This window comes from Pagrus major, chromosome 13 (genome assembly GCF_040436345.1).
Source record: "Pagrus major chromosome 13, Pma_NU_1.0".
NCBI lineage: Eukaryota > Metazoa > Chordata > Actinopteri > Spariformes > Sparidae > Pagrus > Pagrus major.
The window spans coordinates 30,076,533-30,098,325 of record NC_133227.1 but is presented as its reverse complement, the minus strand read 5'-3'; the positions used below and the strand labels follow the sequence as shown (position 1 = coordinate 30,098,325).

General features: G+C 42.4%; 2 protein-coding genes and 4 non-coding genes across 6 annotated transcripts; 4 read left to right on the top strand and 2 right to left on the bottom strand.

Annotated features, from left to right (window-relative positions):
* The first annotated feature begins 54 nt into the window (after nt 1-54).
* On the top strand, nt 55-126 carry trnam-cau (transfer RNA methionine (anticodon CAU)). Its single transcript has one exon. It is a non-coding gene; the product is annotated as a tRNA-Met (tRNA).
* Nucleotides 127-1,376: 1,250 nt separating this feature from the next.
* trnas-uga (transfer RNA serine (anticodon UGA)) lies at nt 1,377-1,459 on the bottom strand. Its single transcript has one exon. It is a non-coding gene; the product is annotated as a tRNA-Ser (tRNA).
* A 1,622-nt stretch (nt 1,460-3,081) lies between these two features.
* On the top strand, nt 3,082-11,188 carry LOC141006729 (NACHT, LRR and PYD domains-containing protein 3-like). Its single transcript, XM_073478950.1, has 13 exons — nt 3,082-3,140; nt 3,430-3,519; nt 3,830-3,943; nt 4,544-4,619; nt 4,842-5,064; nt 5,781-7,575; nt 8,119-8,292; nt 8,564-8,737; nt 8,891-9,064; nt 9,338-9,505; nt 9,758-9,931; nt 10,044-10,090; nt 10,629-11,188. The coding sequence occupies exons 1-13, from the start codon at nt 3,082-3,084 to the stop codon at nt 11,186-11,188; spliced, it is 3,828 nt and encodes a 1,275-aa protein (XP_073335051.1).
* A 1,179-nt stretch (nt 11,189-12,367) lies between these two features.
* trnaa-cgc (transfer RNA alanine (anticodon CGC)) lies at nt 12,368-12,439 on the top strand. Its single transcript has one exon. It is a non-coding gene; the product is annotated as a tRNA-Ala (tRNA).
* Nucleotides 12,440-12,888: 449 nt separating this feature from the next.
* trnav-uac (transfer RNA valine (anticodon UAC)) lies at nt 12,889-12,961 on the bottom strand. The gene has a single exon. It is a non-coding gene; the product is annotated as a tRNA-Val (tRNA).
* A 3,208-nt stretch (nt 12,962-16,169) lies between these two features.
* On the top strand, nt 16,170-21,201 carry LOC141006728 (polyunsaturated fatty acid lipoxygenase ALOX15B). Its single transcript, XM_073478949.1, has 14 exons — nt 16,170-16,325; nt 16,560-16,815; nt 17,031-17,112; nt 17,277-17,366; nt 17,451-17,566; nt 17,748-17,920; nt 18,009-18,152; nt 18,360-18,563; nt 18,903-18,989; nt 19,070-19,239; nt 19,966-20,081; nt 20,385-20,485; nt 20,692-20,862; nt 21,022-21,201. The coding sequence occupies exons 1-14, from the start codon at nt 16,170-16,172 to the stop codon at nt 21,199-21,201; spliced, it is 2,046 nt and encodes a 681-aa protein (XP_073335050.1).
* Nucleotides 21,202-21,793: the final 592 nt, after the last annotated feature.

Here is a 21,793-nt window from a genome sequence, read left to right as displayed (position 1 = left end):
CAGCGTCACTGTCTTTGAATGACTGAACCAGTCGAGTGTCAGCAGCAGCAGCACAGCAGAGTGGCGCAGCGGAAGCGTGCTGGGCCCATAACCCAGAGGTCGATGGATCGAAACCATCCTCTGCTATTTTTGTAATTCCAAAAACATACTGAGCATTTCGGGGTTTTACTCTGTTGGTCATGCAAAACAATACGTTTGAAGGCGCCTGTTACAGCCCTTTTCACCTCAAGTTGACATTTAGTAACACATAAGACATAAGACATGAGACTGAGATGACACCTGTCATGAACATGAGGGAATCTCTCTGATCCATGGAGGCCCCAGCGTGGACTGGACTTGGCTCTGACCCGTCCAGGCAGGAACACAGGAGCTCGGGGTCGTCCTGTGGTGTCTGGCAAGAGGTGTGGCCCCCATGGATGTGTAGCACGGCCCAGGATTTCTCATTTGGCAGCTTTGCCTCCTCCGTCCTAGCAACTCTCTCTCACATCTTGGTTGGGAGGAGCTTTGACACGCTGGAAGGAAATGAAGAGACACGTCAGCATAATGTCAACCACCCCTTGATCTGCCACGATGTTTATGTTGCGAGGTAGAGGCCAGTGTGGAATCTACATATCTCCTGCTTTGTCCAATTCATAAAATTACCATAGATCTGCTGCGAGCAGGGTTTCGAAGACCCCCATTGGATTTCAAGTCCAACACCTCAACCACTCCAGCTGCTGGATTAGCGATGTCCAAACATCAGTTAATGCAGGTTTAAGAACAAAGTGCTCTGCCTGGTAAAGACCAGGGGTCGCAACGGTATAAGATTTTCATGATACGATAACAGAAAATAGAAAATCACAGTTTCACGGTATCGCTGTGTACGGTGATTTAGTATAGTAGTAGATTGTAGATGAAGACTGTCCAGATGTATCCAGTAGTGCAAAACGTTTGACCTGGATTGTGCAAGGTCACAGTGGATACGGATACTGCACTGTGCAAAATAAGAGCGTCTGGTGACTGAAACTTACATTAATGTAATGTAAGTGAAGGGGGTCAGTGTCAGTGCGGTCATTAGTTAGAAAAACCTTTTAATGAATGCAAACAGACTTTATTACAGAATCAAGTTCCAGATGAAAGACAAAACATTCAATAGCATAAATTACATGCAAATGTATTATAATGTCTCCTGACAGACGTGAAACTTGAAATACAAAGTATATATTGTTAATAACGCTAATATGTTCAAATTGAGCAGGGTTTTTTTTGAGCAAATTGTTTCAAACTGGTAAGAAAACAAACATATTTCCCAGATCGTCTGGTTAAATAAATAGTTCCTCTTCATATATTATGTGATTGGACTTTTCTAAAATTAAAGTCATGAAAAAACACCGGTCCGCTTGCGAGCAGGGTTCGAACCTGCGCGGGGAGACCCCATTGGATTTCAAGTCCAACGCCTTAACCACTCGGCCATCGCAGCTTACGTCACTGTACCAGGACCGCCGTTCTATTTCCACTGGATCTCCACGTATGATCCGTCTGTTCCGGTGTTTTTGCAGGTTTTAAGTGTGGCGCCGGGACGACAGCGTGTTAAAAACAACCACACCACAGCTGCCGCTCCGCTCACAGCTGCTGTCACAGCTAATGAACACTCACAGGCTGGTGTCTGTGATGCAGGACCGTCCTGGATGGCTCCACAAGTGACGCGGCCCATTTCAGACATTCAGCGTTGATTTAGAGTTGATTTCTAGACACTTGTGGACAATATGAGTCAGTTAGACGGCAGCTGAAGGTCTCATTCACCGTTCAGGAGTATTTACGTCGATGTCAGGCGGCTGTAAAGCAACAAAAACACGCTCCCTTTAAACTCAGTACGTCTCTAAAGTGCAGAACTCGTAAAATCAAAATGGCGCACTGTATTGTGTTTTTTCCCGCCGAGCGCCGTGTGTGCTGCTCTCTGCTGCCGCTGGTGGCCGGAGGGTGAACTACAAAACACAAATGGTATTTTTACTTTATTTAAACCTTTTAAAAATTGACATGTTATACAAGAATACTAGAAAAATATCTTTCAGACTGCAGGACTTCTTAGTATAAAAATAAATAAAAATAACGTTAATAAACCGAAATGTACAACTAGTGACAACATGTAAGCAAAGGAAGGACAAACAAAAACAAAAAAATCAGTATGCAAATAAACAAAAAGAATGAAGAATTTGAGGGTATGGGGTCAACTGTCTGCTGAATACACCCACGCTGTCTCCTGTGTGACCTCTGGTTCTGAGACTGGTCGGGCTGGTTTAAAGCATGAGGGTGTGAATGTGGTTACCAGCAGCTGTCACATTTATAAATACAGCTTTCGCTTTAGCAGACGGGTTCATTTGACTTCAACACAGAGAGGCCGACTGTAAGTTAACTGAGAAGCTGCTCTCTGCCCTGTGGCTGTTTCTCTTTATACTTAATCATATCACTTAAAACTGTGAGTGGACTTTGAGTATTGTTTTGGGGTTTATTTTGTGCTTTACTCAATGATGCCAAAGCCTTATAAAATATTCAGTATGCAAACAATTATACACTGCTCTTAATGGTGGGGAAAAGTAAACATACATATACTTTAAAAACAGTTTTTAGGTTGTTGCAAGTCTACTTTATTAATGTTAATGTAATGTTACTTCATGCTCCACTACATTTCAGAGGCAAATGTACTTTTTTACAGCTCTACATTTATCTGACAGACACAGCTTTACAGCTCTGATTTTCTCATCATCTCGTATCTACTTTCACTTTCAGCTGCAGCTTGCATGGCAGCAACATGGAGAGGTTAGTGTACTCAGGCTTTATTCTTCACATAATGTTGGTCGCAGTGGTGGCTGGTGAATTTCCACATCACACCTGTGTAAAGCCCAGTGGACAAAAATGGAAAAAATGTCAGCAGGTCAGAAAGAAAAGACATCAAGCCTTTGTAATTTCCCATCTTGATGTTCTTCTTCTTCTTCTCCTTCATCTAAAAGATCACAGCAAAAGGGATCAGACTCTCCTGAACCTGGACCTGAACCTGGACCTGAACCTGGACCTGGACCTGAACCTGAACCCAGCTGGGTACCCATGAAGAGAAACTGTTCAACAGAAGGAGCTGCTGAGCTCAACGAAGGAATGCAAGATATGTGAGTCAGCAAATAACAAAAATGCTATCATAATAATTATTATATTTAAAGTTATTTTTGGGTCACAAATAGAAAAACAACCAGCTCCAACAACAATTAAACAATAATTATATAACTTTAATTTCAAAATGTAGGGAGCTAAATCCTGTTATTTCACTTCTGCTGCAAACACTGGGATTTAAGTGTTTCAGGCTGAAGACTGTGACAGAGTCAATTAAAAGCAGGACAGTGGTATTTGTTAGATAAAGAGTTTATAATGTGTCCTATTTTTCTTCTGTGTTTCTTTCAGGATCAGACAGCAGAGACCAGGCTCTCCTGTTCCTGGCTGTGTGTCCATGAAGAGTGACCGGTCAATGTTTCACCCTGTTGATTTCAAAGGGTAAGGACTTAAAATGGGATTTTAATGATGATGAAAATATGATGATAATGATCATCTCCTGCTTTTGTGCTGGAGTGTAGTGAAAGGTTGTGTCCAAATTACTCTACGTGTTACAGTAGCTACTGGACTATACATGTAGAGACTACATTCTTTATTTTAATGGTGAGGGACAGCAGTGAGACGATATATGACATGATCCAGGAAGTCCAGTTTGAGGTTTGGGTGGCACATTTGAAGTTGTGGGTTCACAGATCCTGTATGTTTTGGCGTGGGCTCGATCTGTTGATCTCCTATTCTGTGTTTGTATCAGGATCGACCAGCAGAGACCAGACTCTCCTGTTCCCGGCTGTGTGTCCATGAAGAGTCACCGGTCGATGTTTCACCCTGTTGATTTCAAAGGTGGACACCATTCTGTTGATGGAAGGTAAGGATTTGAAATGGGAATATAATGATGACGACTTGGTTCTGTTTTTGTGCAGGACAGGACTAGTGACTGGTTGTTTCCAAATTATATCACTTCTTTCAGCCAAAAAAAAACAAAATACAACACCTCACCATAAATAAATGGCCAGGTCTTTGGACTGAAAACTGCTCTGCATAAAAAAATAAAATAATAAAAATCTGTTTGTGGCTATTCATCAAATTACCACACAAGTGTGCCATAGGTACATCCTTACTATAAAACTTATATACTGAATATTATTGTTTTGCTAATGTGACAAATGACATGTAAATCTACTATCAACTTTTTATATTCTTTCAAAAAAAAAAAAATCTTGGTCTAAAGGAGGAAATATTCCAAACTAATGATAAGTAAATAAACTGGTGACTGACCAACACGGTGCCTTATCGCATAGAGATATCAGACTTTTAATAGTCTGTGTCAGGACAAGTCTACATCCGTCAGTAATGGTGAATAAAATGCTGTTTTGCACCAGTGATGTGACATTTTCCAGAGTTATGAGATATCTCTGCTGCGTAACTTTTGTATGTATTGATTCTATATCCACAGTTTTCTCCACAGAGTTGATTGGGAAACATCGGAGGGTCCCATTGGTCCTTCTCCTCAGAATGAGACAGACATGGACTCCATTTTTATGGTGTGTTGATCTTCAACAGTTAACCTTTTAAAAAGAAGGAATACAACTAAACATTCTGTTCACAATACTCTTTATGGATAGTAGTGATAATGCAATGTGATAAAATAATGACATTTTAGACCAGTGATGGACAGACCGAGGGTCAGTCCATGTTAAGATTTGACAATATGTCCCATTATTTTAGTATTAATGATGTTTGATCAGCATCGTTTTGTTTTCCAGCTACTTGAAGAGAACATCATCTGTTTTGTGAAGAATGAGCTGAAGAGATTTCAGAGGGTCCTAAAACCAGATTACCAAGAATGCTTAGGTAGGCAGAAGTTGGATGAGGAGGTGTTGGACGATGAGGAGCAGAGGAGTAGCAGCAGAGAGGCGTTTTTGAAGATCACACTGGACTTCCTGAGGAGAATGAAACAGGAGGAGATGGCTGACTGTCTGCAGAAAAGTAAGAAGATTTTAGGAGAAATTGGCATGGGACACTAAACAAGAGTAGTGTACCATGAAAGAGTCTACATACCTACATACATACCTACATACGACCATAAAACAAGAGTGGCAAAAACCTCAAGAGTGGCAAATCATAAAAGAATCGGCATATGACATTAAAACAAGAGGCATACCCTAAAGAATTGGCATGGGACACTAAACAAGAGTGGTGTACCATGAAAGACTTGATAAATGACCATAAAACAAGAGTGGTATACCATCAATAGCAGCAAACCATGAAAGAATTAGCAAACGACACTGAGACATGAGAGGCATACCTTAAAGAATTGTCATTGGACACTAAACAAGTGGTTTACCATGAAAAGTTGACGTGATGCTAAGAATTCGCATATGGCACTTCAACAAGAGTGGCATGCCATGAAGGAATCGGCATATGACACTGACGTAAGAGAGGCATACCCTAAAGAATTTGCATTGGACACTGAATAAGTGTGGTGTACCATGAGAGAGTCTACGTATAGCTATAAAACAAGAGTGGTATACCATCAGGACTGGCAAACCATGAAGGAATCAGCATATGACACTGAAACAAACCCATACCCTAAAGAATTGGCATGGGACACCTAACAAAAAGTGTCTGACTAGTACGAATGTTGTCTTTTACATTTCCTGCACTTTCCACTCAGTTGTGTTATTGGTTTTATGTTCTTTCAGAAACCCCTGCCTCCTGCCAGTGCAAACTCAAATCTAATCTACAGAAGAAGTTCAAGTGTTTGTTCGAGGGAATTGCTAAAGCAGGAAACCCAACCTATCTGAATCAGATCTACACTGAGCTCTACATCACAGAGGGAGGGAGTGGAGCGGTCCATGATGAACATGAGGTCAGACAGATTGAAAGCACATCCGGAAAACCACTGAGGCCAGAACGAATGATCAGATGTGAAGACATCTTTAAACCTTCAACTGGAGGAGATGAACCAATCAGAACAGTGATGACACAGGGAGTGGCTGGCATCGGGAAAACAGTCTTAACACAGAAGTTCACTCTGGACTGGGCTGAAGACAAAAACAACCAGGACATACAGTTCACATTCCCATTCACTTTCAGAGAGCTGAATGTGCTGAAAGAGAAAAAGTTCAGCTTGGTGGAGCTTGTTCATCTCTTCTTCACTGAAACCAAAGAAATCTGCAGCTTTGAAGAGTTCCAGGTTGTGTTCATCTTTGATGGTCTGGATGAGTGTCGACTTCCTCTGGACTTCCACAACACTGAGATCCTGACTGATGTTACAGAGTCCACCTCAGTGGATGTGCTGCTGACAAACCTCATCAGGGGGAAACTGCTTCCCTCTGCTCGCCTCTGGATAACCACACGACCTGCGGCAGCCAATCAGATCCCTCCTGAGTGTGTTGACATGGTGACAGAGGTCAGAGGGTTCACTGACCCACAGAAGGAGGAGTACTTCAGGAAGAGATTCAGAGATGAGGAGCAGGCCAGCAGAATCATCTCCCACATCAAGACATCACGAAGCCTCCACATCATGTGCCACATCCCAGTCTTCTGCTGGATCACTGCTACAGTTCTGGAGAATGTGTTGAAGACCAGAAAGAGAGGAGAGCTGCCCAAGACCCTGACTGAGATGTACATCCAATTCCTGGTGGTTCAGTCCAAAATGAAGAACGTCAAGTATGATGGAGGAGCTGAGACAGATCCACACTGGACTCCAAAGAGCAGGAAGATGATTGAATCTCTGGGAAAACTGGCTTTTGAGCAGCTGCAGAAAGGAAACCTGATCTTCTATGACTCAGACCTGACAGAGTGTGGCATCGATATCAGAGCAGCCTCAGTGTACTCAGGAGTGTTCACACAGATCTTTAAAGAGGAGAGAGGACTGTACCAGGACAAGGTGTTCTGCTTCGTCCATCTGAGCATTCAGGAGTTTCTGGCTGCTCTTCATGTCCATCTGACGTTCATCAATGATGGGGCTGATCTCCTGACAGAGGAGCAGCCAACTTGCCAGAATTCGACACCAACAGCAGACAAATCTACAGTAAAACGCTTCTACAACAGTGCTGTGGACCAGGCCTTACAGAGTCCGAATGGACACCTGGACTTGTTCCTTCGCTTTTTCATAGGCCTCTCCTTGCAGACCAATCAGGATCTCATGCAAGACCTGCTCACTCAAACACGATGTTACTCACCTACCTCTCAGGAAACAGTCCAGTACATCAAGAGGAAAATCTGGGAGAATCCTTGTCCAGAAAGAAGCATCAATCTGTTTCACTGTCTGAATGAGCTGAAGGACCATTCCCTAGAAGAGGAGATCCAACTGTGTCTGAGTTCAAGAAGTCTTCGCACAGATAAACTCTCTCCTGCTCAGTGGTCAGCTCTGGTCTTCATCTTACTGTCATCAGAAGAAGATCTGGATGTTTTTGACCTGAAGAAATACTGTGCTTCAGAGGCGGCTCTTCTGCGGCTGCTGCCAGTGGTCAAAGCTTCTGATAAATCTCTGTAGGTGCACAGATTCAATATACTTCTGTAATCCAGGTCCCATGTGGTTAAGAGATAAAACTAGAGTGGTTAATACGGTGAGACTGGGCCTGGGCTCGTATGAAAACTACACTAACAAACTAACCTGCGCCACTAGTCCCGCCCCTTACACAGTGACTTTACTCTGATTGGCTTGTGAGTTTGATAACAACCAAAAGGCAAGGCAGGAATGAAATGATTGACAGGTAACAAGTTAGATTACACACAAGAATACACTGCTACGTCATCTCTCCTTTTCTCCCGGATCACAGATATTTTATAAACTTAATGAACTTAAAACCTTTATATATATTTATCTTTTAAGTGTTAATAGTCTAATTTATCAAACTGTACATATATTTATACTTTTTATCCAGCACATATTTTAACCATTTTTTTTTTAATATTATGAACTTTCTCTTTTAAATATCATGAACTTTTATGCACTGTAACCTAAATGATTTTACACAGGGCTACACTTCAAATACAGATGTAAATTGTTATTTGCTTGTTTTGGTTTCCCAGGTTGAGTGCCTGTAAGCTATCAGAGAAAAGCTGTGAAGCTCTGTCCTCAGTTCTCAGCACCCAGTCCTCTAGTCTGCGAGAGCTGGACCTGGGTAACAACAACCTGCAGGATTCAGGACTGAAGATGTTGTCTGCCGGACTAAAGAGTCCAAACTGTAGGCTGGAAGCTCTGAGGTGAGATTAGGTCATGCATGCTCTTTATGGTACAGTAGATCTAAATACACCAGTATCCAAGTCTGTAAAATAATGCAGAAAAATCAGTTCATTTCATTTGAACTGCTGGGGGTGTTTCTGGTAACAAATAATGTACATGACAGTGCCGGCATTAGCTTTTATGTTGTTGGTTTCATCTAGGGTTGAAGAAACAAATAGGGGGCGCTATTGGGGCTATAGGGTTTGAGACTTGTTTGCCTAAGATGCAAAATATTTCTACTCATTTTATCAGGTTATATCAAACCGGGCTCACAGAGGACTGCTGCCAGGAGCTCACTTCTGTTCTCAGCTCAGACTCGTCTTCTCTGAGAGAGCTGGACCTGAGTAACAACAATTTACGGGATTCAGGATTCTTGCTGCTCAGTGCTGGACTGAAAACACCACACTGTAAACTGGAAAGGCTAAGGTCAGATACTCAAGTTTCAGTTGTTACATCTCCAGCTTACTCAGAAATAACAAACTTGGATTAATTTTGGACCTCCTAAACTCAGGTCTTCTGTCTGTCTTTTAATCTTAAACATTAAACTTGATCTGTTGTTTTTCCCCATTATTGATCAAGGCTCAGCATCTGTAATCTGTCAGCGAGGAGCTGTGAAGCTCTGGCCTCAGTTCTCAGCTCCAAGTCCTCTAGTTTGAAACTGCTGGACCTGAGTAGCAACGACCTTCAAGATTCAGGAGTGAAGTTGCTCTTGGCTGGACTGGAAAGTCCGCTCTGTAGGCTGGAGACTCTCAAGTAAGTTCATTATTCATATGGACTATCAAAGTTAGAGGCTGCATCACTTTTTGAAATGGTCTAACATTCTCATTTTGAGCATTATTTTATTTAAACATAGTTTTCTTTATAGGAAATTAATTACTAGCACAGACATCCCAAAATAGTTCCTGCCTGGGGTTCATAAAGATGACACCAAATGTTCATGATTCAGACATCCCACTTCCCGTTTTCTGATGGTGAAAAGATGAACACCACAAACATTATTATTTATTATTATTAATATTTTATTAGGTTGAATCAGACCAGTCTTACAGAGAAAAGCTGCGAGGAGTTCTCATCCATTCTCAGCTTCTCTACTCTGAGAGAGCTGGACCTGAGCAACAACGATCTGAAGGATTCAGGAGTAAAACTGCTGTCCACTGAACTGAAGAGTCTGCACTGTCTACTAGAAACTCTCAGGTCAGGACTCATCGAACTGTTCAACACATCACCATTCAAATCCGTGTTCACACACAGAGTACTGTCTGTTAATGAACACTTAACCTGCGAAGGATTGGCGAGGATGAAGCATTGAACAGTTTTGGCTTACAGCATTTTAAATGGTGAAATTCCGTGATGTAATCGGTTAATTCAATGAAATTGAAGATGTAGATGAATTTCGCTTTGTCACTTTCAGGAGCGACCAAGTTTTTATTCTTTATGTGTGTCCAGGCTGTCAGGCTGTCTGATCACTGAGGAAGGATGTACTTCTCTGGCCTCAGCTCTGAGATCCAACCCCTCCCATCTGAGAGAGCTGGACCTGAGCTACAATCATCCAGGAGACGCAGGAGTGAAGCTGCTGTCGGCTGGACTCGAGGATCCAGACTGGAGGCTGGAAACTCTCAGGTACAACTAACATGCTTTAGCAGTGAGGACATACGACCTCATCATAATATGGACCAAAACAATCATTGAATGAGAGTAACTAAGTGCCACTGATGATGTGACCTCCTCACAGGTTGGACCATGGTGGAGTCCAGAGGTTGAAACCAGGTCCAAGGAAGTGTAAGTTTGTTTTAGTTTGTTGCTAGTTTGATATGAACCCAATCTAATGCACTGACATTCAAAGAAACCTGCATAATATTTGGCCCGTGTGCTTTGTAAAGACGACCAAATATTACAGATTTCTTTGGTGATTTTTGGTGCCCGACCTCTCTGAATTTTTGGGGAGAGAATTTTGAGAGTTTCCCTCAAATAATTATGTAATGTATTACTATTTATTTTGAACAAAAACAAATTTCCTTAAAAAAACTTAATTCACTTAATATTGGAGACTTTTCATATATGTTGAATTCACTGCTTGTCACTTTCAGGTTTTGCATGTTTGTCCTTCTGTGACTCTTCAGGTTATGCAAGCAGTTAACTGTAATTATTTTATTTGTTAACCAGCTGAACATTGTCTTTTTTCTACCACATTACATAGTTATTTCCAGCAAACTTCTTGAAAATGTATTGGGGAGTAAATCAGAAATTGCAGCCCCATTACATAAAGTAGTGATTTTTGTAATATTCAAATGAAATCCTGATGTTTTGCCCTGTTTAGACGCCTGTGATTTGAGGCTGGAATCCACCACAGCGCACAGAAAGCTTCATCTGTCCAGTGACCTCAGAAAAGTGACAGTTGTGTCTGAGGAGCACAAGTGTGCTGATCGTCCAGAGAGGTTTGACTGCTGGTTCCAGCTGCTGTGTAGAAATGGTCTGACTGGTCGCTGTTACTTTGAGGTGGAGCGGAAAGGAGCGATCTACGTCGGGTTGACGTACAGAGGAATCAGAAGGAGAGGGCAGGGTGTCGACTGCAGGCTGGGAGGGAATGATAAGTCCTGGAGTCTGTACTGCTCAGATGATAATTACTTTGCGTGGCACGGTGACAGAAGAACAGCGGTTTGCTCCGACCCTTCCTCCACCTCTACCAGAGTAGCAGTGTATGTGGACTGTCCTGCTGGCACGCTGTCCTTCTACAGAGTCTCGTCTGACAGCCTGATCCACCTCCACACCTTCTGCACCACAGTCACTGAACCTCTGTACCCCGGGTTCAGATTCGGGTTTGGATTCTTTGGTTCCTCGGTCTCTCTGCTAAAATTGGAAGACGAAGAGTCACCTTGAGGACACAAACAGTCGTACTGCTGACCGCTAACAAGGTTTTATTAAAAGGTTAACAACTTGATCTTTTCTATTTTCCTCAGAGCCACAAATAACAGCAACACAGGCCGAAACATGAGTTTATTCAGTCAGCCTCGTGGCAGACAGATGTGTGTAGTGATATCGAGGTTTACAGGTAAACAATGTAAACGCAGATGGTTTCATTTTTCTACATCTATTTCATCGTGCAGTCATTTACTTCATAATGATACGTCGAAGCAGGAAACTTCTCTACTGCCAGAATAACAATGGTGAAATCTTTTGGATCATCACAGCACAGGCATTAGTTTGGTATATTGCATTAACCACATTTTAGATGTATTTCTACTCTACGCATACCAGTTACATCATACAGTATCGTTAAAGGGTCAAAAGCAGTTAATACTATTACTTAATTACAAAGTATCTTAATATGTCTACATCACAGTATACGCTAATTGAACAAGCATGTTACATTTAATTAAACGTTGATCTACTGCAAAAAATGCATGGCTAACATCCTGTGTCCACCATTCTGGGTATTTTACTGAGAAAACAGCTGAGGTTGTTATTTACAATCAATTTTTTTTCAACAATCTTTGTCTTCTCTGTTTAATTCATTTGATTGTGTGTTTCATTAATGTGTTTTACCTTTGATTAATTTCTGTAAGCGTGAAGGAAATTGTTGTGTTTGCCCAGTGAAAATAAACATTTTGTCTGGCAGCATGTTGGCTGTTGTTTATTATTGTTTAACAGGGGATGATCAGTGAGAACAGGCATAGACTGCAATAAACACATAGATATTAAATTAAAACATTAGTGAATGAATGTAAAATCAATTAGGAAATACATCAGTTAAATGCTTTGTTGTAGAGCTTTAATAAGAATACATGAAATGTGCCTATTACATAAACCTTTATTTAATGTTAATATCAGACATGAGTTTTATTTGTACGTTATGCAGAAAACAATGAGGAAATTGTTTGTTATTAATTTTTCGAAAGCCAAAAGCAGCTCAAATAAGAATGACATGTAATTCATATAAATTTCTCACGCTGAAGGAATCGACAACATCTAAAAACATAAATTTGACGAACACCATTTCTCTCCACCGGCCGTCATTTTGTATAAATAGTGTCTGGTGCCCCTGCTGGTGCACTGTGTGGGGATGTAGCTCAGTGGTAGAGCGCATGCTTCGCATGTATGAGGCCCCGGGTTCAATCCCCGGCATCTCCACTTTTTACTGTTCCTGTTAACTGAGCAAATAACAGATACACATTTATACATTTATATTTGGTGTTGGTTGTAACTCTAAAATACCATTATAAGAGTAAATAGTAACTTTCCACCACGCTGAAACGTTATCATAATGATAAGTCTGACTTTTTGTTGCTGTCATAAACACAGAAGTGTTTTATTATATAAAACCGGATCATGGTGTATGAATCTGAACTTTTCTAACCTCAGTCGCTTTTATTTTGAATGTTAGCAGCTCAAACCGGAAATCGTAAATCCACATTACTCTGCTGTTTAATGGTGAAAACGATATTCTGATATTTCTTTTTGTATCGTAGGTGGACTGAAATTCCCACCTGCTCGCCACCATCAGCTCGTTACTCTGAAAGATTGTAACCAACATTATTGATCCTTCGGGAACAATAAAGATCGAGATTGTTAAAAAGTTCTGGTTCCACTGGGGCTCGAACCCAGGACCTTCTGCGTGTAAAGCAGACGTGATAACCGCTACACTATGGAACCGACTGACCCTGCAGGGCCTCAGACCAGAATATGAACTAGTGAGAAGAACCAGCTGACCTACATATTAACTGTGCTGTTGTTTACATAATGCAGTACTCTTACCACTACCGTCCGTCTGTAGGCTACTTAAAATATATAAAACACGTCTATATATATAGAAACATGTATAAACCTAAAATATACTAACAAATAAATAAATAAAGTGTCACAGTGGCACTAAATGAAGGCTACACCGACTTTAATGCAGTTGTAGCTGTAAAATGTAGGTATTATTAGCTAAAGATTAATGGAGAGGAGGTGGGATTAGATACATTTACACTTCTTTACACTTCTTTTAAAACGTGTCATTAAAATTGCCTGTTTTCATATCCACTACTCTTTAGTTGTTTGTTTGTTTATGAAAAAAATGAACACGTTCAAAATAAATATTTCAATTAATCAAATCATTAGTTTACTCAACTTACTGCAATTTTCAGACTTGAATTCATGCAGCACCTGGACTAAATTAGCTCACTGGCGCCACCTGGAGCAGCTACGGCAGTAAATGTTGCTTTAACATGGATGTACAGACTTTAACTAGATGAAGCCGACATTTCTCTACTTGAGGTCGTATTGATGACATTTTTACATCAATAAATCATTTTGGAAAAATAATACGTCTACAGAGCTTCAATAAAATGACAAGTTAAAGCAAAAACGTTGTCTATTGCCAGAAGTAAAGGATCAGAACACGACAACGCATCATATGATCTCATCATGTTTAAATGTAAAAACTCTGAATAATAATAACACACCTTTCCATTATGTTTCATTCTGAAACTCTGACAGGAAATACTCAGGTGTTCAGGTTCAACCAGCAGGAAGTGGAGGTGTTGCAGTGGGCGGGGCCTTAAAAAGAGAGAGAGATGTGCACGAACCTGCAGCTGCCATTCAACACATCAGCTGCACAGAGAGGAGGTGTCGCACTGCAGGTAGGCTTACCTGTCTGTCTGTCTGTCCGTCAGTCTGTCTGTCTGTCCGTCAGTCTGTCTGTCTGTTCCCTGTTTATATTCATCCACTTAATCCTGATCGTGACCTTTAACCTCTGTAAACTCCTCTCTAAGTCTTAAAGTACCGACTTTTACCTTCTTACATCTTTAATATGACTTTCAACTTTAACTTACATCAGTCACAGGAATATTAAATATAATGTGTAAATGTTATTTACATTCATTTACATTCACAAGTCTTTTCTTTACATATAATGTTTTAATTGAAGTCTAACATTGTATGCTGAGTATAATTTTTGGAAGTGATGATGACACTGATGAAAGGTCAAAGGTCACAGCAGCCTGACCTGGCAGAGGAAAACACATCAGTTCATCAGGACGTCTCCTGAACAGTCCCCGAAAATATCGAACCTACATCTGAGATCTTAAACAGTCTGTTTAACAGTGATATCAGGTGTTACCTGTCTTTGTTTTTCTTGTAGAAGTCATTAAAATAATGCAGAAACAGTGTTCACACAGAAGTTAAACAAATGCCTTTATTATTAAATCTTTTATCAGTGATGTGGCTGATCTGTTTTCCAAAAAAGAGCTGACAATGTCTGTTATCGATCATGAAAGATGAGACTCTGTCAGTTACTCAACAAAAACCTTTAAACAAACTGCAGTTTGGTTCAGATTCATATCTGGAGAAAACAGGTTTTGTCGTCACGTTGCTGTTTGCATTTTATTCATGAACTCAACACAAATCTGATGAGAAAAACCAGCGCAGCTTGAAGGCAGGTGAGACCTGAGCAGAGCTTTATTTATGGTCTGTAACAGACACAAGAAAAGACTTTAATTAAAGGAAAAATAGAGACGAATCTGAACCTGCAGTCTTTCAGCCAGATGAAGAAACAAGTGAGGCTGAAATTTGTCCACAAAAAGTTTCCAACAATAAAAAGGAAAAAAATGAATGTTTATGGTTTAAATTGAGCTGTTCTCTAAAAGAGGTTCAGATTTTCCCACCACTCAGAAACATCTGTGAAATAAAGTTTTACTCATCAGCTGCTCTCTGAACAGTTACTGTGTTACTTTTGTTTCCATCACAACTAAAATGGACAAAAAGCTTCTTCTTATGTTTTGTTGGGATATTTTAACTGATTTCTCTGCTGTTTGCTGAAGTTAAACACAGAACAGGAGGTTTCCTCGTCATGAACCGATGAAAGAAGGAAGTGACCTGCAGGATGAATGAGTGTTTCTCTGTCAGGTCGACAGATGTGTAATGTGACACACTGGATGCCCACGCTAACAGTCGCTGCCGCTCATTTCCAAGTCAAATATCAGCAACATAAACAAATGAGCTGTGAATCAGCTGCCGCGGTAGCAAACCCGCTCAGCTGTGTGTTTCTCTGGAAGTCGGCGACACCACAACATTTGTTTTTACTAAAAAAATCAACAAAGACGACCTGAAGCACTGATATCAACACTGATACTTAACTTTGGTGTCATTTTAACTCTATAATTTACATCATGTAATCCAGAACACCACCCACCACAAACACTGAGTCATTATATCCACATCCACACACACAGTACCACCGATCCAAAGATCAGCTGACTTAAAAAGAAGTCTGATTGTCTGTAAGACAGTATCAGACACACATGTAAATATCTGTATGACTCACTTCTACTTTTACTCTTCATACGTAAGTTCATTTATCACCAGAGAACGACTTCTGATCCTTCAGTGCGTTTAATATCAGACACTGATGTGTGCAGAGACACACAGTTCACATTAGGAACTACATTCAAATACGAGTTATGAATGTAATTTTAAAGCTGCAATGTGTAAGAAAAAGAAAACTTTTACATCATGTCAAATGTAAGCTTATGAGAAAATGAGCCTACTTCTCACTTGATTCCTGAGCTCAGTCAACAGTTTGCTGATGATCTCATGGTCTCGATCTCTAGTTTCAAATCTTCTCCAACACATCATGATGTTCATTTATGAATTATGTTCCCACTTAGTGAAAAATAGATGATAAAGCAGGGTACACGTAAGAGATGTCAGTCAGATTACATCAGCATATCCTCGTTAGCTCCACCCTCTCGTCCAAATATGGTCACTTCTTCCTAAAAAAAAACAAGATGGCGACGGCCAAGAGGCTAAAGTTTTGACTGGACTGTTACTGAACCTGCAGTCTGTCCTCTCCAGCTGCGTCACCTTCCCGCCCGACACCATGGCCTCCTGTCAGGAGTTTGAGGTGAGCGTCCACACCTCACCTGGTCCCACCTGTGGAACCTACAACCGCCTGTGGCTCAATCTGATTGGCTCGCAAGGGGAGACTCCGCCTATCAGCGTGAACGAGGGCAACCATCATCTCCTGCCTGGATCGGTGAGTTTCATCAGGTTTTACACAAACAGAGCCGTTAGAGACGAGTTAAAGTCTCTAAAGTAAAATAATATTGAACAAATCATTTGAACAGATCATCCAGAACCAATAACAGAACCAACATATTTAGCTTGAAGGTTCTGTAATGACTTTGGAAACATTTTTTAATTCCTAACACGTGTATTCACTCCCCCTCACTGTCTGGCAGCTCCATAACTCAGCCCTCTGTCCTGACAGGTGTGTCCGGTTCTGGTCCGGGCCAGCGAGCCGCTGGGTCGTCTGGTCCTGATCCGGCTGCGTCTGGAGGCTCGGACCGGATACCCCAATCTGGACTGGCACTGCAGCCGGGTGGAGGTCCGTGAAGTGGCAGACAGCCGGGCAGAGGAGGGAGGGCGAGGTGCGACGGGACCCGAGGGTCCAGAGGTTCAGGTGTTCCTGTGCGACAGGTGGCTGCGGACAGCAGATGGCGACGTGGAGCTGCGGAGCGGAAAGTGTAAGATGAGTTTATCAGTGCTGAGAAGGGAGAGATCCTCCACACTGGACCTTTACATCTGTGCAAAGTTCAACCAGTTCTTTCATAAATGTCACTTTGAATTCCTGTTTGTTTAGAAACAGAATTAGTGAGTTTAAAAATTAAAGTCAAATTAAAAATGAAGGAACAGTGTATCCAAAGTGTGAAGTCTTGATCGAGTCATTATTCCTCTGCAGTGTGTCTGCTGAAGGACGAGACAGAAGAGAAACTGAAGCAGCAGCGACTCAAACAGCTGCAGCATCAACAGAAGCTCATCAGGTAAACCAGCGAACAGACATCGACAGGTATCGTTACAAACGTCCGGGTCTACATGAGAACAAAGTTCTGAGCTGGCCCAGCCAGCTGTCTACTGTCTGTACGTGTCTGTCCGTCCACCTGTCCCATTTTGAGCATACCATGTCCAAACTATGTTGTTATTCCAGATGGCGTCAGTTCGTCGATGGCGCTCCGCACTGTCTCGACGTGAACAGTGTGTCTGAACTCGGGCCGAACCTCAGCTACACACACAAGAGGTGAAGACACACACTTAATGATTGAAGACAGAAGCAGAGATCAGGACAGAAACATGAAGGAGATGTTTGTTTGTCTGTCTTCAGTCCAGCTCCAAACCTGCACTACCTGAGAGGCTTCGACAGTCGAGGGGAGGCCTGGAAGAGTTTCACCGAGCTGAAGACGTTTTTCACCCACAGCGGACACCAGAACAACATCGCCCGTGAGAAAACAGTCCACTGATCTGTCAGTGCTCTCCTACAACACTGTTGGACTCGATACAGCAGAACCAGATATCACTCTCTTTATTCCACCCATTCTTCTTCCTTTTGAAAAAAAACCTGCTTCCTACATTACCCACAATGCAATACAGAGTGATTTCAGGTGTCTGTTTTCTCTCTCAGGGTTCGTTCACGCTCACTGGACGGACGATTGGTATTTCGGCTACCAGTGTCTGAACGGCTGCAACCCTCTGCTGCTGCGTCAGACCCGCCTCCTGCCTCCAAACCTGTCCGTCACCTCTGACATGCTCCGCCCCTTCCTGCCTGAAGACTCCTCCCTCGAGCAGGAGCTACAGGTGAGCGCGTTGTTATCTGACCTCCAGCTGTTCGTATTGTTTTGATGTTTATTTCAGCTGCTCCACTCGCTGCTCTCTGATTGGACAGAAGGGGACTGTTTACCTGTTGGACTACGAGGTTTTGGACGGCGTCCCGGCTAACGTGATCAACGGGAAGCAGACGTACCTGTCGGCCCCGCTGTGCCTCCTGCACCTGAACCAGCAGGGACAGCTGCTCCCCATCGCCATCCAGGTGAGCTCCAGGTGCTGCAGGTGATTTTTACAGATCACAGATGTGAACCTTTAATCGGATTTTATTTTTTCAAACTCAGAAGTTTTAAAGGTATAATACGTAATAATTATTATACCTGTTCAAATATCTAAAAACAACTTTGTTCTGTGTTTTGTTGAGTTGTGTTTTCACATTATCCCAAATGTCAACAGTGATTTTCTCCTCTAGTTGCAGCAGACGCCCGGTCCTCAGAACCCGGTCTTCCTGCCCTCTGACGCCGGCTGTGATTGGCTGCTGGCGAAGATTTGGGTCCACAGCTCCGACTTCCACTGTCACCAGTTGGCCTCCCACTACCTGAGGACTCACATGATGGGGGAGCTGAGCTGCGTGGCCACGCTGAGGCAGCTGCCGGAGCTGCACCCGCTGCACCAGGTTCACAAACTCACATCAGCTTCATTTTCTGAAAGTCAAAGGTTTTGAAAAGGAAGAAGAATAAAAGAGGCGATGAAAGGAGATCAATACATGCCGCCTACATTACCCACAATGCAACGTAGCTGCTAAGTGACATCACTGGAGGCAGTTTATCAGATGACACGCAGCGTACGACGTTCCAACACCTGTAAACACACTTTAATATGGAAAACTGGTGGAGTTTCCCTTTAAGTTTAACCACACTGACTTTACATTAAACGTGACTCTTTACATTGAACTCACTGAATTAGATCGAACATCAACCTGAAGTGAAAACAGACTCGGTGTTTCTGTTGACAGCTGCTGATGCCTCACGTCCGGACTTCACTCCAGATCAACTTTAAGGCCCGAGCGTCTCTGCTGGCTGCAGGCGGTGTGTTTGATAAGGTTTGTGATCAGCTGTGACAGAAGTGTTAAACATATTTAAACTGATCACAGTTCAGTTTTCTGGTCTCTCCTCCCTTCAGGCGTGTGGCTGTGGTCTGCAGGCGCTTCCTGTTCTTCTCTCCCGGGCGTCTCAGAGGGTTTATTATCGATCTCTGTGTGTCCCCGAAGACCTGATGGACCGAGGGTTGGACAGGCTGCCTCAGAGCCTCTATGCTCAGGACGCTCTGAGAGTCTGGGACGCTCTGCACAGGTAAACATCACCGCCATCGTGTGACCGCCTGGTGTAATCAGGGTTGTTAGAAGGTTGGTTTTAACGTTGCAGTTTGACAAGTAGTGGTTATTGTCATGGTTTGGGTAAGTCTCCAGGAAATGTATGCAAGTCTAAATGATGGAAACACAAATGTGTGTGTTTGTCTGTGTGTGTCCTGACAGAAGCGACTTTCGGGGCCATTTTCCTCTGACGTCACTTTTAGGGTGGGAAGCTCAAATTCTGTCTTATAAACGTAGAGAATCTGTTTTCATTTCACTGCTTCCTGATTGATCAGCACTAAAGACAACAGACATCAGAGCGTATTTCAGGCTAAAACAACAAGTTAGCATCCATTAGACAACAGCTAACATTAGCATTCAGCCACATTCCAGTTAATGGAAGATAGGCATGAATTAATTCAGAAATATCAGCACACATATCTGAGACATTTGTCTAAATCTGGAAGTGAAACACACAGGATGTAATCAAAGCCAGACAGCGGTCGAATGCTAACGTCAGCTAACGTAATATGTTGTTTTACCTAGAAACTGTCAGAATGAACCCCCAGACTTTCACTTTCATCGTGTTTTCAGTTGTTGATCAGATGGAAAGTTTGTCACTGAGTGAATCAATCTGTGTGTGTGTGTGCGTGTGTGTGAGTGTGTGTGTGTGTGTGTGTGTGTGTGTGTGTGTGTGTGTGTGTGTGAGTGTGTGTGTGTGTGTCAGGTTCGTGGTCAGCTGGGTGGATCTGTATTACAGAGGAGACGATGACGTGCAGGACGACTCGGAGCTTCAACACTGGATCACCGACATCAACACACACGGATTCACACACGACTCAGGTGTGTGTGTGTGTGTGTGTGTGTGTGTGTGTGTGTGACAGTGTTGTCAATATGCAAAATTTAAGCACAATTCAAGATACATGGTTTTTATTGGACAGTAGGGGGAGGAAACTAATCTATAAAGTAACTAGTAACTAAAGTAATCAAATAAATAGTAGTAGTAGTAGTGGAGTGGAAGTATAAAGTAGCAGAAAATGGAAATACTCAGGTAAAGTAAAAGTACCTCAGAATTGTACTTAAGTACAGTATTTGAGTGGGAGTACTTGGTCCCTTCCTGTTGTCATGGAGACGGTCTGTCCTCAGGCTTCCCCCCGTCCTTTCAGACCCGAGCTGAAGTTTCAAAGTTCGTCACCATGATCATCTTCTGCTGTTCAGCTCTTCACGCTGCCGTCAACTTCTCTCAGGTGAGTCACCTGCAGGACGCCACCGCCATCTTGATTTGTCCTGATGCCATCGGTTGTCTAGAGTCAGTGTTTGGTTTGTCCTCAGTGGGCCACTGTAGAAACATGATGGAGCTCCTCTTTAAAATGTTATCATGTCTGTCTGTCTATCTCTCTCTCTATATCTGTCTCTGTCTCTCTCCCTGTCTGTCTCTCTGTCTGTCCTCCAGTTGGATTTCAGTCTCTGGATGCCGAACTGTCCGGCCTCCATGTCGCGTCCTCCTCCGCAGGTCAAAGGTGCGGTGACGGAGGACGACATCGTGTCCTTCCTGCCGGACGTGAACTTGACCTGTCGCGTCCTGACGATGCTGGCTCTGCTGTCGCAGCCCGCCACCAACTTTGTGAGGCTCCGCCCACACACACACACACACACACACACACACACACACACCTCGTTCTGATGTAACTAAGTACATTTATTTTAAGTACTTTACTTTACTTAAGTCGTCTACAGTTACAATATAAAAGACTAACGGCTCTCTCTCTGTCTCCCCCTGCAGGTTCCTCTGTGTCACTACAACGAGGCCATTTTCAGAGACGACGCCCACCGCAGGCTGGTGGAGGCCGTGCAGACTGAACTCAAGGCCATTTCTGATGACATCACAGAGCGTAACAGCCAATTAGAGCTGCCGTATCCGTACCTCAGTCCGGACTGCATCGAGAACAGCGTGGCCATTTAAATCACGTCAGCGTTCACAGCTGTGAGATGATTGTGTTCATGTTCCTGATGATTCAGCTTCATTCTGATGGTCAACGCTTTTCTTCAGGCCCGTTTTTAATCATCAAACCTTCAACAATGATTTTATTTGCTGGCAGGATTATATTATTGATGTAAAATCAAACATATCTGAGTGGTTTTGTTCATTTCTGTTTCATCGTCTCTTTTATTTTTAACAAAGCACCATCAAACCTGTGAAACACTGCAGCCTTCTTCAGAAATGATATAACAATAAAATAATTTGTAGTAAATGTGCTTTTATATGAACAAACTCAGCAAACTGGTTGTTCCAGTTCACACATGCAAATCTGAACTGCTGCACAATGCATGCTGGGTAGATTTGTGTCCTCCTCGATCCTTGTTCTGACGTCATGTGGACGATGATCTTGTGAAATCAAGGCGGCCGCAGCTTTTAGAGCTTTGAAGCTGATTTACAGGAGAAAAAAGGATGTTTTAATAAACTAACATGTCATAATGAACCACAGGAGACTGTGGACCAACTCATTCATGTGTCTGATGACATTTTAACATCTATTTGGTGGAAAAGAGGCACC